Source organism: Acinonyx jubatus, chromosome B3, assembly GCF_027475565.1.
Source record: "Acinonyx jubatus isolate Ajub_Pintada_27869175 chromosome B3, VMU_Ajub_asm_v1.0, whole genome shotgun sequence".
NCBI lineage: Eukaryota > Metazoa > Chordata > Mammalia > Carnivora > Felidae > Acinonyx > Acinonyx jubatus.
The window spans coordinates 117,543,237-117,558,264 of NC_069386.1; the positions used below are offsets into that span (position 1 = coordinate 117,543,237).

At 38.3% G+C, this 15,028-nt stretch overlaps 1 protein-coding gene across 3 annotated transcripts in view; it reads left to right on the forward strand.

Moving 5' to 3' along the window:
- YLPM1 (YLP motif containing 1) overlaps positions 1–13,983 on the forward strand; it is a 74,530-nt gene extending 60,547 nt beyond the window's left edge. For 2 of the 3 annotated variants that reach the window (XM_027066169.2, XM_053224720.1), the window contains 2 exons: positions 13,070–13,252; positions 13,568–13,983. In XM_027066169.2, the coding sequence (XP_026921970.1) occupies positions 13,070–13,216 (147 nt within the window). In that variant the 3' untranslated portion in view covers positions 13,217–13,252; positions 13,568–13,983. Of the gene's footprint in view, positions 1–13,069; positions 13,253–13,567 lie in introns of those variants that run through there. The other variant, XR_008299520.1, reaches the window with a different exon arrangement.
- The last annotated feature ends 1,045 nt before the right edge of the window (positions 13,984–15,028 follow it).

Sequence of the window (15,028 nt, forward strand, 5' to 3'; positions counted from 1 at the left end):
TTTGGAGAGTTATAGGCAGATAAGAATATGAATGCTATTTTTAGAGTGATTTAGTTTATATTCTATCATATTACAAAATTTTAAAAAATGAGTCAGACCTTACAAATTACCAGATTAAAAATGTATAGGTACTTTAAAAAATGAAAAACAGAATCTCACGTGCCTAGCACGTTGTCAACCTTAAAGGAGTTTGAAGGGGCCGCTTGTGCTGTTTTGTCTGGGGCAGAATAGCTAAGTGCAGAGTAAAGTGTGGAAGACGATCTGTGGAATATCTTAATGGATTAGATCTAGAGAGTCCAGGAGTGGATGGACTCAAAGGTGAATCCTCGGGGTTCTGGCCATGAGCACTCCATGTGTGTGGTGCCATTTACTGAGTCAGAGAAAACTGGGGAAGTCCAGTTACAGAGTAAAACATGAGAAGTTCAGTGAGAGACCATTTAAGTTAGAAATGATAATAGAACTCAGGACTCCAGAATTTCGAAGTTCAGGTAGAGGTAAATGTTTCAAGAAGTAAAGAGTAGTCAATTGTTACATGATACAGAGAAGACAAGTAAATTGGGAGCAGAGAAATGGCTATTGGATTTGGCAACATGGAGATTGCTGATGATTGATCAACAATCAGGCAGGTTTTCTTAGAGAGTTGAAGGGCACAAGCCAGTTTGGAGCTGACTGAAGAAGGAATGGGAAATGAAATATAGAACAGCCAAGGTAGACAACTTCTTGAAGTTTTGCTGTGAAAAGGAGCAGAGAAATGAAACCAGGATATTGCATAGGCTTTCCACATAGACGTTTATGCATATCCTTTTAAAACAAAATAACGAAGCAAAAAATACCATATTATGTGTGATCCAGATAAGCCTTTTCTAGCTAATTTGTCTTGATTTTTGTATATAAGTGTATACAAACTACCATTCTTTTCAAATAGCTGCCCAATCTCGATTGTTTGGTTGTTGAGGTATTTATCCAGCCCTTTATTGGTAGATACTTAGGCTATTTTCATTTTATTGTTAATATAAACACTATGGTGAAAGTCATAGTGCATATGCATATTGTTTTGAAAGTATACCCCTAGGGTAGATTTTTAGCACTAAAGCTGCAGTCTTATAGAGTGTGATTTATCATTTTGACAAATACTGTGAGGTTGTTTTCTAAAAAGGTTACACCTGTTTATATACCCACTGTAAGTAAATGCCTGTTTTTCCACACTTGCACCAAAGGTGCTGTTATCAAACTTTTAAACTTTTGACATCTGATGAGTAAAACAAAAATGGTATCTCAGTTTGCATTTCCTTAATTAAGATGAGGTTGTGTATCAGGGCGCCTGAATGGCTCAGTTGGTTGAGTATCTGACTCTTCAATTTGGCTCAGGTCATGATCCCAGGGTCATGGGATCAAGCCCCCTGTTATCAGGCTCCATGCCAAGTGTGGAGCCTGCTTAAGATTCTCTCCGCCCGCCCCCCCCCCCCCCCCGCCCCATACGCCCGCACTCTCTCTCTCTCTCTCTCTCTTCTCTCTCTCTACTAAACAAAAAAGAAGATGAGGTTCTGTATCATTTATCTTTACATAGCATTTCTTTTTTATGAATTTCTTCAGTACTTTTAATATTAAAAGAGTATTTGTTGTAAGAAAATAAAAATGCCAGTAACACATCATGACATTGGATAACATTACAAAGCACCTCAGTTTTCAAAAGCTCTTTTAAATACTTCATACAGTCTCTAGGCCCACCTCTGTGTATGTGGCTTGTGAGGAAGGGAAAGGGAGATTAGTGGCATTCTATATGTGCCTAGCTCCACCCAGGCACTACTTGCATGGATTCATCCTATTCCAGTTTTAAGGTTGGAGCAACAGAAGCAGAAACAGCTGCAGGCGCCTGGGTGTCTCATTCAGTTAATCGTGGTCCATCTCTTGATTTCAGCTCAGGTCATGATCTCACAGTCGTGAGATTGAACCCTGTGTCAGTTCCATGCTGGGTTTGGAACCTGCTTAAGATTCTCTCTCTCTCTCTCTCTCTCTCTCTCTCTCTCTCCCTCTCTCTCTCCCCCCCTTTCCCCCTCTCCCCCTCTCTCCCTCTCTCCCTCTCTTCCTCTCTCCCTCTCTCCCTCTCTCCTTCTCTCCCTCTCTCCCTCTCTCCCTCTCTCCCTCTGTCTCTCTCTCTCTCTCCCCTTCCCCCTGCTCGTATGCACAGGCTCTCAAAAAAAAAAAAAAAAAAGAAAAAAGAAATAGCTCTTCCTTGAGAATAATAATTTGGTATAGTACAGTAACAATGCATAATCTCAAATGAGAAATATTTTTCTCTAGTTTATTTTTCGTCAAATAACTATTACTCTACAGAGTATGTGATCCCACGTTGTTTACTTCATAAGCTGGGTGGACAAAGTGACGTGAGCTGTGCACATCCTAGTTCTTTTTTAAGTTTTAATTTAAATTCCAGTTAGTTAACATAACAGTATATACTCGTTTCAGGTGTACAATATAGTGATTCAACACTTTCATACAACATCTGGTGCTCATCATGACAATTGCACTCCTTAATCCCTGTCACCTGTAATATACCCCCCCACCCCCTCCCCTCTGGTAACCATCAGTTTCTTCTCTGTACTTAAGAGTCTGTTTCTTGATTGTCTTTCTTTTTTTTTCCCCTTTCATCTTTTGTTTCTTAAATTCACCACATGAGTGAAATCAGATGGTATTTGTCTTTTTCTGACTGACTTATTTCGCTTAGCATTATACTCTTTAGCTCTATCCATGTCTTTGCAAATGCAAGATTTCATTCCTTTTTATAATATTCCATTGTGTATGTTTGTGTATATCTATAGATATAGATATAGATATAGATATAGATATAGATATAGATATAGATATAGATATAGATATAGATACCACATCTTCTTTATCCAGTCATCAATCGCTGGACACTTGGGCTACTTCCATAATTTGGCTATTGTAAATAATGCTGCTATAAACATAGGGTGCATGTATCCCTTTGAATTAATGTTCTTGTATTCTTTGGGTAAATACCCAGTAGTATGATTGCTAGATTGTAGGGTAATTCTATTTTTAGAATTTAGGTTTCTGAGGAACCTCCATACTATTTTCCACAGTGGCTGCACCAGCTTACATTCCCACCAACTGTACAGCTGTTCCTTTTTCTCTGCATCCTTGCCAACACCTGTTGTTTCTTGTGTTACTGATTTTAGCCATTTTGCCAGGTGTGAAGCAATATCTCATTGTAGTTTTGATTTGCATTTCCCCAATGGTAAGTGATGATGAGCATCTTTTCATATGTCTGTTGGCCATCTGTATGTCTTTTGAGAAATGTCTGTTCATATCTTCTGCCCATGTTTTAATTGAATTCGTTTTTTGGGTGTCAAGTTTCTTATATATTTTGTATATTAACCCTTTACTGGATATGTCGTTCACAAATATCTTCTCCAATTCCATAGATTGCCTTATAGTTTGGTTGATTGTTTCCTTTGCTTGCAGAAGCTTTTTATTTTGATGTAGTCCCAATAGTTTATTTTTGCTTTTGTTACCCTGGCCTAAGGAGACCTATCTAGAAAGAGGTTGCTATGGCCTGTGTCAAAGCAGTTACTGCATGTGTTCTCTTTTAAGATTTTTATGGTTTCAGGTCTCACATTTAGGTCTTTAATCCATTTTGAATTTATTTTTGTGTGTGATGTAAAGAAAGTGGTCCAGTTTCTCTGTTTTATATGTTGCTGTCCAGTTTTCCCAACACCATTTATTGAAGAGTCCATCTTTTTACCACTGGATATTCTTTCCTGCCCTGTTGAAGATTAATTGACCATATAGTTGTGGGTTCATTTCTGGGTTTTCTATCCTGTCCCATTGATCTGTGCCTATTATTGTGCTGTTACCATACTGTTTTGATTACTGCAGCCTTGTAATATAACTTGAAGTCCAGGATTGTGATGCCTCCAGCTTTGGTTTTCTTTTTCAAGATTGCTTTGGCTATTTGGAGTCTTTTGTGGTTCCATACAAATTTTAGAATTGTTTGTCCTAGTTCTGTGAAAAATGCTGTTGGTATTTTGATAGGGATTACATTTAGATGTGTAAGTTACTTTGGATAATACAGACATTTTAACAATATTTTTTCTTCCAACTGATGAGAATGGAACGTCTTTCCATTTCTTTGTGTTGTCTTCAATTTCTTTCATCAGTGTTTTATTGTTTTCAGAGTACAAGTCTTTCACTGCTTTGGTTATGCTTATTCCTAGGTATCTTATTATTTTTGGTGCAGTTGTAAATGGGATTGTTTTCTTAATTTCTCTCTCTGAACCTTTATTATTAGTCTAGAGAAATGCAACAGATTTCTGTACGTTGGTTTTATATTCTGAGACTTTAACTAACTTCATTTATTAGTTTAGCAGTTTTTTGGTGGAGTCTTTCTTTTCTTTTTCCTTTATAAGTTTATTTTATATATTTTGAGAGAGAGAGAGAATGCGTGAGTCAGGGAGGGGCAGAGAGAGAGAGAGAGGGAGAGAGAGAGAATCCCAAGCAGACTCCTCACTGTCAGCATGGAGCCCAGCACGAGGCTTGAACCCACAAACTGTGAGATTATGGCCTGAGCTGAAGTCAGATACTTAACTGACTAAGCCACCCAGGCGCCCGTGGGGGAGTCTTTCTGACTTTGGGTAGTAGCATGTTGTCTGCAAATAGTGAAAGTTTTACTGCTTCCTTACTGATTTGGATGCCCTGTATTTCTTTTTGTTGTTTGATTGCTGTGGCTAGGACTTCCAGTACTATGTTGAATAAAAGTGGTGAGAGTGTTACTGACCTTAGAGGAAAAACTCTGTTTTTCCCCATTAAGGATGATGTTAGCTGTGGGTTCTTCATGTATAGCCTTTATTATGTTGAGGTGTGTTCCCTTTAAAGCTACTTTGTTGAGTGTTTTTATCACAAATGGATGTTGTGCCTTGTCAAATGCTTTTTCTGTATCAGTTGAAATGATCATATGGCTCTTATCCTTTCACTTATTGATGTGACATTGATTGATTTGTGAATATTGAACCACCCTGACAACCCAGTAATAAATCCTACTTGATCTTGGTGAATGCATTTTTTAATGTATTGTTGGATTTGGTTTGCTAGTATTTTGTTGAGGATTTTTGCGTCTGTGTTCATCAGGGATATTGGCCTGTAGTTCTTTTTTTTTTTTTTTTTTCAGTATATGAAATTTATTGTCACATTGGTTTCCATACAACACCCAGTGTTCATACCAAAAGGTGCCCTCCTCAATACCCATCACCCACCCTCCCCTCCCTCCCACCCCCCCATCAACCCTCAGTTTGTTCTCAGTTTTTAAGAGTCTCTTATGCTTTGGCTCTCTCCCACTCTAACCTCTTTTTTTTTTTTCCTTCCCCTCCCCCATGGGTTTCTGTTAAGTTTCTCAGGATCCACATAAGAGTGAAAACATACGGTATCTGTCTTTCTCTGTATGGCTTATTTCACTTAGCATCACACTCTCCAGTTCCATCCACGTTGCTACAAAGGGCCGTATTTCATTCTTTCTCATTGGCACGTAGTACTCCATTGTGTATATAAACCACAATTTCTTTATCCATTCATCAGTTGATGGACATTTAGGCTCTTTCCATAATTTGGCTATTGTTGAAGAGTGCTGCTATAAACATTGGGGTACAAGTGCCCCTATGCATAGTACTCCTGTATCCCTTGGGTAAATTCCTAGCAGTGCTATTGCTGGGTCATAGGGTAGGTCTATTTTTAATTTTTTGAGGAACCTCCACACTGTTTTCCAGAGCGGCTGTACCAGTTTGCATTCCCACCAACAGTGCAAGAGGGTTCCTGTTTCTCCACATCCTCTCCAGCATCTATAGTCTCCTGATTTGTTCATTTTGGCCACTCTGACTGGTGTGAGGTGATATCTGAGTGTGGTTTTGATTTGTATTTCCCTGGTGAGGAGCGACGTTGACCATCTTTTCATGTGCCTGTTGGCCATCCGGATGTCTTCTTTAGAGAAATGTCTATTCATGTTTTCTGCCCATTTCTTCACTGTAGTTCTTTTTTTTAATGGTGTCTTTATCTGGTTTTGGTATTGGGGTAATGTTGGCCTCACCGAATGAATTTAGAAAATTTCCTTTCTTTTCTATTTTTTGGAATAGTTTGAGAAGAATAGGTATTAACTCTTTAAATGAATTTGCCTGTGAAGCCATCTGGTCCTGGACTTTTGTTCGTTGGACATTTTTTGATTACTGATTCAATTTCTTTGCTGGTTATCAATCTGTTCAAATTTTCTGTTCTTTCCTGTTTCAGTTTTGGTAGTTTATATGTTTCTAAGAATTTATCCACTTCTAGGTTGTCCAATTTGTTGGCATACAGTTTTTCATAATATCCACTTATAATTGTATTTCTGTGGTGTTGTTTGTTATTTCTTTTCTCTCATTTGTGATTTTACTTATTTGACTCATCTCTCCCTTTTTTTTTAATAAGTCTGGCTAGAGGTTTATCAATATAATTTATTGACTTTTTTTTAGAGAACCATCTCCTGCTTTCATTGATCTGTTAGTTTCTATATCATTTATTTCTGCTCTAATCTTTATCATTTATTTTCTTCTCCTGATTTTAGGTTTTGTTTGTTGTTCTTTTTCTAGCTCCTTTGGGTGTAAGATTAGGTTGTTTATTTGAGGTTTTTCTTGCTTCTTGAGGTAGGCCTGTATTGCTATATACTTCCCTCTTAGAACCACTTTTGCTGCATCCCAGAGTTTTTGGACCATTGTGTTTTCATTTTCATTTGTTTCCATTTCCTTTTTATTTCTTCTTTTTTGTCCTGTTTGACCCATTCGCTATTTAGTAGCGTGTTATTTAACCTCCATATATTTGTGCTCTTTCCAGTTTTTTTCTTGTGGTTGACTTTTAGTTTCATGGTGTTGTGGTTAGAAAAGATGCATTATATGACTTTGATCTAATTGAATTTCCTGAGGCTTGTTTGGTGGACTAATATGTGATCTATTCTGGAGAATATTCCATATGTACTTGAAAAGAATGTGCATTCTGCTGTTTTAGGATGGAATGTTCTGAATATATCTGTTAAATCCACCTGTTCCAGTGTGTCATTCAAAGCCATTGTTTTCTTGTTGATTTTCTGTGGATGATCTGTCCAATGATATAAGTAGGCTGTTAAAGTCCCTTACTATTATTGTATTATTATCAGTTAGTTCCTTTATATTTGTTATTAACTGTTTTATGAATTTAGGTTCTTCCTTGTTGTGTGCATAAATATTTACAATTGTTATATCTTCTTATTGGATTGTCCCTCTCATTATTATATAGTGTTTTTTGTCTCTTGTTACAGTCTTTTTTAAGTCTATTTTGTCTGATGTAAGTATTGCTACTTGTGCTTTCTTTTTTTTTTTTTTTAATGCTTATTTTTGAGAGAGAGAGACAGAATGTGAACGTGGGGGGAGGGGGCACAGAGAGAGAGGGAGACATGGAATCTGAAGCAGGGTTCAGGCTCTGAGCTGTCAGCACAGAGCCCAGTGCGGGGCTCAAACTCATGAATTGCAAGATCATGGCCTGAGCCGAAGTCAGATCTTAACTGACTGAGCCATCCAGGTGCCCCTACTTGGTCTTTCTTTGGACATCCATTTGCATGATAGATGTTTCTATATCCCCTCACTTTCAATCTGCAAGTGTCTACAATGAGTCTCTCGTAGGGAGCATATAGATGGGTCTCGTTTTTTTATCCATTTGGTCACCATATGTCTTTTGATTGGAACATTTAATGCATTTAAATTCAAAACAATTTTTTTGAGAGAGAGGAAGAATGTGTGCATGTGTGAGTGAGGGAGGGGCAGAAAGAGAAGGAGAGAGAATCTTAAGCAGGCTTCATGCCCAGCATGGACCCCAACATGGGACTCGATCTCACGATTGTGAGATCATGACCTGAGTTGGACACTTAACCTACTGAACCACCCAGGCACCCCCAAAGTAATTATTGATAAATATGTATTTGTCATTTTATTATTTGTTTTGTGGTTTTGTCTGGAGATTTTCTTTCATCCTTTCTTATCTTTCTCTCTTTTCTGATTTGCTGATTTTCTTTAGTGATATATTTGGATTTCTTTGTCTCTATTCTTTGCATATTTATTAATGGTTTTGATATATGGTTACCATTAGGTTTGTATATCATTTCTTTTGAATATAGCAGTCTATATTAAGTTGATGCTTATTTAAGTTTGAACCCATTCTTTTCTCCTCTCCTCCCCACATTTTTGGGATATGTTGTTATATTTTACATCCTTTTAGTTTGTGAGTTCCTTGACTGATATTTTATAGAAATTCATTGTTACTGCTTTTGTCTTTCCTACCTTTATACTGTCACTTCTGGTTTCTCCTTTCCACTCAGAGTTCCCTTTAACATTTCTTACAGGCCTCGTTTAGTGATCATGAACTCCTTTAGTTTTTTGTTTGTCTGGGAAATTGCCTTTCCTCTTGGGAATGATAGCCTTTGCTGAATAAAGTATTCTCAGCTGCAGATTTTTCCCCTTCAGCGCTTTGAATATATTATGCTATTCCCTTCTGGCTTAGAAAGTTTCTGCTGAAAAATTTCCTGCTAGCCTTACAAGTTTTCCCTTGTAAGTTACTATCTTCTTTTGTCTTGCTCCTTTTAAAACTTTGTCACTACACTTTGCCAATTTAATTGCAATATGTCTTCGTGTAGATCTGCTTTTGTTGATTTTGATGTGCTTCCTGGTTCTGGATATGTTTCCTTCCCCAGATTAGGAAATTCTTCAGCTATTATTTCTTCAGATAAGTTTTCTGCTCCCTTTTCTCTCTCTTCTTGTAGGAGTCCTATAATATGAATGTTCTTACATTTGATGAAGTCACTGAGTTCCCTAAGTCTGTTCTAATTTTGCATAATTCTTTTTCTCTCTTTTGTTCAGCTTGGTTACTTTCCATTACTCTGTCTTCTAGATTGCTAATTCATTCTTCTGCTTCTTCTAGCCTGCTGTTTATTCTATTAACCATGTTTCTCATTTCATTTATTTCATATCTTTGCTATGTTATTCCTTATCTTTGTGTTAAGAGTCTCACTCATGTGTTCCACTCTTTTCTCAAGTCCAGTAAGTATCCTTATTATCATTACTTTAAATGTTCTATCAGGCATGTTACTAATATTTGTTTTACTTAGCTCTCTGGCCAAGGCCTTGTCCTGTTCTTTCATTTGCGGTAAGTTTCTGTCTTCTCATTTTAAGTCTCTGTGCTTACTTCTGTGTGTTAGGAATGCCAACTATATCTCTTATTCTTAAGGGTAATGGCCTTATGAAGAAGAGGTCCTGTAGTGCTCTGTTTTGTGGTATCCTCTGTTCCCTAGGGCCTGGTGCTTCTGGGAGTGTGTCCAGTGTGTTTTGCGTATCTTCTGCTTTTTTGTCCTGGCCATTTTATCCTTCAGGCCAGTCATCTGCAGAGGCTTTCTTTGTCTGTTGTGGGCAATGATTGGTCCCTAGCCTAAATGTGGTGTGTTTTAACTATATAATGTGGTGCATTTTAAAACTATATGTGCTCTGGTCTGTCTGTGAAATGAGACCTGTCACCATCACTGCCAGAACCAAGGCTCCAGAAAGTTCCTACATGGGGAGATACAGTGTGAGCAAGGGTTTGGGCTGGTCTTCTGGAGGAGGGAGCCTACCATGCTGGGACTGAGGCAAGTGCGAGTGGGAGAGGCAGTTCTACCAGAGCACAGGGAGGTGGGGCTTGGTTTAAGCAAGTTAGGTAGCAAGTGTTGGCACTTTACACTGGTTCCCACGGGAAGTCCTATGCTTGTGCTGAGGGGCAGGGTTGAGAAATGGTGCGGGCCAGTTTCTTTGTTCCCAGAGGGGTCTCTCAGTGAACTCTGTCTTTCTGGGACATACTCTGAGATGAGCGAGTAACCTCCCCAGTGCTCTTCAGATCGCTATTTCCATGCTGTATGTTTGCCTGCCTTCTCTTTAAGAGCAAGGCAGTGCCCTAAGGGCTCTCTTCCAGCCAAGCCTGCCAACCTTTAAAACTCCATGCTGGTTGCCATAAATCATGAAATTTGGCCCCTCTTGCTCTCTTACTGTGGGAATTTGTTTTTCCCGGATGCTCCCCAGTGTGTTAGTATGTCTCTCACCCTTCTCTCCCACCACTGCTCCCTGCCTACCATAGTGGCCACCATCCATTTCTCTCCCAAACTGTTGTCTCTGCACTTTCTGCCTTCTTTGATGTGGCCTCCTCTCTACCTTTAATTGTTGCAGTTGGTTCTGCCAGTCTTCAGATCAATATCTAGGTATTTAGAATGATTTGCTAGTTATCTAGTTGTGTTCATGAGCCGAGGTGAGCCTAGAGTCCTCCTACTTTGCTGCCATCTTCTTAACCCCACATCCCAGTTCTTTAAGCGGCTTATCATTGTCTCTCCTCCCCTGCCTCACATCCTCATTTCAAATAGTTTTTAACTCTCAAACCACTCACGAAAATCAGACTACAAGGAGATCCTTTGGGTAGCAGCAAATGCAGAATTCATAATTTATTCATTTGCAGGGGTCTCTTGATTCCTTTAATTCAGCTTTTTACAAATACCAGATATGTTCCTAGGATTGATGTCCACTGTAACAAGTAGTTATGTAGAGTTGATCATACTAGAGTTTTACCAAAATGGCTAGGTTTTTTAAATACAATTTTTCAAAAATTTTGCTTGCTTAATTGGGCATAAAAATGGCAGGTCAAGGCGACTTTGTGTTTCTTTGATATCTGTAGAAGGTGAACAGATCCCTTATTTGCTGGACATTTACATTTTATAGATATTTTTAGTGACAGTGGATAAAATATATGTACCTCAAACCTTTGAGTGTTAGTCAAGATTTTTCTGTATTATAACATTTTTTTAATGGCTAAGATAAGTGGCAAAAAAGATTATAAATCTCAGTAAAAGTACCTCTGGGAAGATTAGGACGGACACTGACATTTAAGAAACCATTTCTAATTGAAAGTCATTATTCTGCTTCTTATATATTTCGTGTTTTGGTAATCATTCACTCATTCTACAATGTTGAATGTCTGTCAGGTCTGTGGATGAGACCTCTTAAGGAGCGGACCTCCAGTGGAGGAGTCTACCATGTAAATAAATAATACAGCACCAGTATACATTAGTGATACGAATAAAACATTTTCATTTCAACTTAAAATTGTGGGCATTTGTGCTAAAACATATTGCTTATCTAAGAAATAATTACATACTTTTTCTTTCAATCCTGTGTTCTTTATTTTATCTGAGTTTTAAAGACTTAGAATTTATACCACAGGCTTAAAAATTAGCTCTTAGTTTGTTCAGGGTGGCACTGACCAGTGTGTTTAACTCTGTGTCAAGGATGTACTATGGACTGGTTACAACATTTCTTTGTTCACTGGCCAGTCTGTCCATCTGTCCATCCTTCATCCTCCTCAGCCATAGTCATCTTTTGCTAAACGTATTCCCCTGATCCCAAGGGCAACTGAGAGAGTGTATGAGTCCCTCAAAATAAATATAATCAGCATAAATACATAGTAGGAAGTCCAGAGACGTCTGTATAAAAAGCCCACATTAAGTAGGCTTTTTTTTTCTTTTTTACTAAAATCCATGAAGGAAATTTAGGTTTTCCACGCACTAAATCTACTTTAAAAAGAGTTGGGTGGTATCAGTTTTTCCCCACCGCTATTACTACATATCCTCTCTTTGGCCAAGTGGTTGCTGTTTGGATTCATTACCAGTCCGGTAAATAGTAATACGGAAGGTCAGTGTGCCTCTAAGAGCCCTGATGCATTTCCATGTCCAGTGTGAAGAACATGAAATATGCATGCTCTGGTTCCCATTCCTTGTCGCAGAGAATAAATCACAAGCTATATTGAAAATACAGTCTCTGCAGACTTTGGTGTTATGTCCACAGTTTCATAGTTTCTCAGGTGTTTCAACTTTTGCAGAATGTGATATATCTGCTTGTTCTTTTAATTGTTAATATAAGAATCTATATTTGATATATTATTAAAATTTAAAATGTATCTCCTTACATTTTTAAATGTCAGAATACCTGCCAATGGGAAATATCCCTGATCTATGCATTTATAGTTATAATTTTTCCACAGTTATAATATAATAACTGATATCCAAATGATATCAGTTGAGTCCATCTCTTCATCTCTTTATCTCATGGATGAAAATGATAATACTCTCTCCCTGTTTTCTAAGATTAAATTTCAAGAAATAATTATTGTGTAGAGATAAATAAAACTCAGTTGACCTAGGGTATTCATAGTCTATTAGGGAATGCAGGTCTATAAGTAGATCATTGCAAAATAGTGTGAAAGTTCAAAAGTAAACGTGTCAAAACCCAGAAGTAGCTCTAAGGAAGCAATGGTTAATTATTTGATTGGCAAAGAACAAGAGAGACAAAGCAAGGATTGATGACTAGACTCATGCCAGATGGACAGGGTTAGGGCAAAGACGTTTCAGGAAGGGAGGCTAGAATATGCAAGGTTACAGAGGTGGGAAGTGGCCCATTGTGCTCTGAGAGCCAGAAATAAGTGTGTACTACTTATACAAAAGCTGTAGGCACTGCCCAGAAATGCCACTGGAGAGTAGAAGGGCCAGATCCAGAGGGACCTATTGCTTGGATTTTATTCTTCAGGCAGGGGACGGATTTAAAGCCGGTGAGAGTCATGACTGTGTGTATTTGGGGATCATTCTGGCAGGATGGATTGGAGGGAGTGAGCATGTAAGGTAGGAAGACTAAGCAGAGGAAGAAGTGAGGTCAGTGAACCAGAAAGGAGCCACAGAGGATAATGGAGGGGCCAGGACTGAGCTGAGAGCTGAACTTTCCAGGGGCTGGAAGGGTTAGGACTTGGTGACTGACTAGAGAGTTTCCTTTCTGTAGCTTAAGACATGTGGCTTTCTCCACTTCTCCCCAGTTAATCTCCAATGTTTTTTTAATTCTTAGTTTCAAATTAGTTACCTACCCCTTAGACTATCCAGAGAGGGAAGAGGCCCTTTGCTTATTTATTTTTCCTAAAGCCCAGCCTAATGCTGTGTTCTTTTTAGGTGAGATGGGCAGACCTGGAAGAAAAGAAGGACGCAGATAGGAAAAGGGCCATAGGTTTTGTGGTCGGACAGACTGATTGGGAGAAGATCACAGATGAAAGTGGTCACCTGGCTGAAAAAGCCCTCAATCGAACCAAATATATATGAGACTTAGTTTTTGAACGGAGTCATTGTTCCTCTAAGGTAAGATTGCACACTCATATGAATAGCCTCTACTGTGTGGTTGTTTTGCAGGGTTTGAGATAAAGGAGACAGCATGCTTTGCTAAAAATGCTTCTCGTATTATTTTTTGGTTTTTAAGTATGTGCTAGTTGCCAACATTTACAGTGCAAGGTATTGGAAAATGGAGCAGTTTTCTACAACTCAGCTCACTTAACGTAAGACTTGAGAAAAGCTTGGATTCTGTAGATTTGAGGAGTAGAGTGTTGAGATACTAAAGTCTACTGAACTTTTCTACCTGCTATCTCCTGGCATGACAGCCTTTTCTTTTCTTTCCAGGTGGTTCGCTTTGAGGTGATCTGAAGCCACGGCCTCATGGAGCTTCGTTGTGTGTCACCTTGCCTTCCACGTTTCAGTTTTTGTTTTGTTTCTACCACTTTAGTTTTTTAAAGTTCTCCAGTGTCCCCAAGAGGTATTAGAATCTTGCTGTACCCAAGCAAGACATTGATTTTTCTTTTTAACGATTTTGGGGAGGGAGGGAGTGATAGCTTAACTGCTGAAGCCAGGTGGGGGTCTGCTGGAAGATTCCAACAGAAAATATTTCCTCCACTGTACAATGTCACAGACTATCTCTATCATCATTGCTTTGTGGCTGTTTTTGTTTTTTACTGTATGTAACTGGTAGCTGATTGTACTAGGATTAAAAACAATAAACTTTCACGATAAAGCCGATGAGATTCATGGGCTATACAGCATGGGCCCCTTTCTCTCGTTTTCTTAATTTTATTTTTTTTGCTTTTTTAATATGGTGTGTTCTAATTACGTGCTAGCCGAACATCCCAAAACCTCTTTCCTATAGAATATTATATAGCTCAATATAATACATAGCACATATTGTAAACACAAGGAAGTCTCCGTAATCTTTGTTTTATAGCTTTCTTTATCTTTGCATCTTGAAGACTAGTAGAGACAACTGCAAATATTCATCAGTTCCCTGGAGCACATCAGTTCTGTAGCATGATGTTTTATTGTTTTTTATTATTATTATTATTACTTTGATCCTCTTGCTGTTGCCTCATGCCCCGTTACGTTTTGATTTTTCCCTCATCTGGCTTTGACTCCTGGTGGACAAACTGATGTACTCCATAGAACTCAGGAACTTGTTGCCTTATTGCTGAACTTGAATTAACTGATGTTTGCATCAAGATTTCAGGGAAGGAGTATGGAGATGCGCAGCCCTCTGGCAGGCAGCCTTTAAGCCCTTCAAGTTTTCAGGTTCTTGCCAGATTGCTCATGATTGGAAAGCATGGCCTTCTGCACAGAATTTCCCCTCTTGTGGATAGTACCAGGTGGAACCTAGAAATATATGGTGCTAAAACCCAAATATCATTCCAATTTAAAAACAGAAAAACATTCTTTTCCCTCTTCTATTCTGCAAAGCAAAAAAATATCATTTTCTAGCATGAGAGAAGACCTAGAGAAGAGCCTTCCTCCTCAAACACCGTTTCCACTTTGTAATCCAACTCTGCAAGTTCTAAATGTGTTCACAAAAGGCTTGAATATTTTGAAATACTCACTTTTGGGCTACAGACAAAAACCTTTTAGTTTTATGACCTACATTAAATACCGTGTGACCAGAGATGATATTTATTAGCATTCAAATAGTACTGCTTTGGGTGTCAAGAACGTGAAATTACAGTACTGAAGACCAACTTAACGGGAATCCTCACAACTTTCTGTTCTTTTTATCTTCTCTGAAATTCTGAATGTTTACATGTAAGAGGCTTTTAACAAGTCAAT